At 35.8% G+C, this 385-nt stretch overlaps 1 protein-coding gene across 1 annotated transcript in view; it reads right to left on the bottom strand.

The window, feature by feature from the left end:
- Positions 1-385, bottom strand: part of LOC119591578 (glyoxylate reductase/hydroxypyruvate reductase-like) — a gene marked incomplete in the record, with an annotated part of 18,060 nt that overhangs the window by 7,679 nt on the left and 9,996 nt on the right. The window contains 1 exon segment of the mRNA XM_037940338.1: positions 185-315. Within this exon segment, the coding sequence (XP_037796266.1) occupies positions 185-315 (131 nt within the window).

The following is a 385-nucleotide window of genomic DNA, read 5'->3' as shown; positions in this document are numbered from 1 at the left end:
ATTAACTACCACCTTTATTGACAAAGCCCATGACTCATATTCTTACTTGTACTCAAAATATTTTCCCTAAATGTGCATCTATAAAGCTGTACATTACAGTGTAGTATTCGTGTGTTCCTTCACCTATCGTTCATCTAAACATCACTTTCAATACAAATCCAGCAATATATCTTATGAGCCTTACCTGCTGCATCAAGAACTTCGTTATCAATTTTCTCCGTCAGAAGACAAAAAATTGCGTCTTTTCCTTGGATCTTCTTCAGCATCTGTTCCCTTGGGATTGGGAACGATTCTGGCCACATGTCCACCTCACATCTTGGGACAGGAATGTTCAACTTAATAAAAGTAAATTCTAGATATTATTACTTATCAACATCTAAAACAA

The sequence above is a fragment of the Penaeus monodon genome, chromosome 28 (genome assembly GCF_015228065.2).
Source record: "Penaeus monodon isolate SGIC_2016 chromosome 28, NSTDA_Pmon_1, whole genome shotgun sequence".
Lineage (NCBI taxonomy): Eukaryota > Metazoa > Arthropoda > Malacostraca > Decapoda > Penaeidae > Penaeus > Penaeus monodon.
Note: the sequence above shows the minus strand (reverse complement) of the source record. Positions and strands in the feature narration are given on the sequence as shown.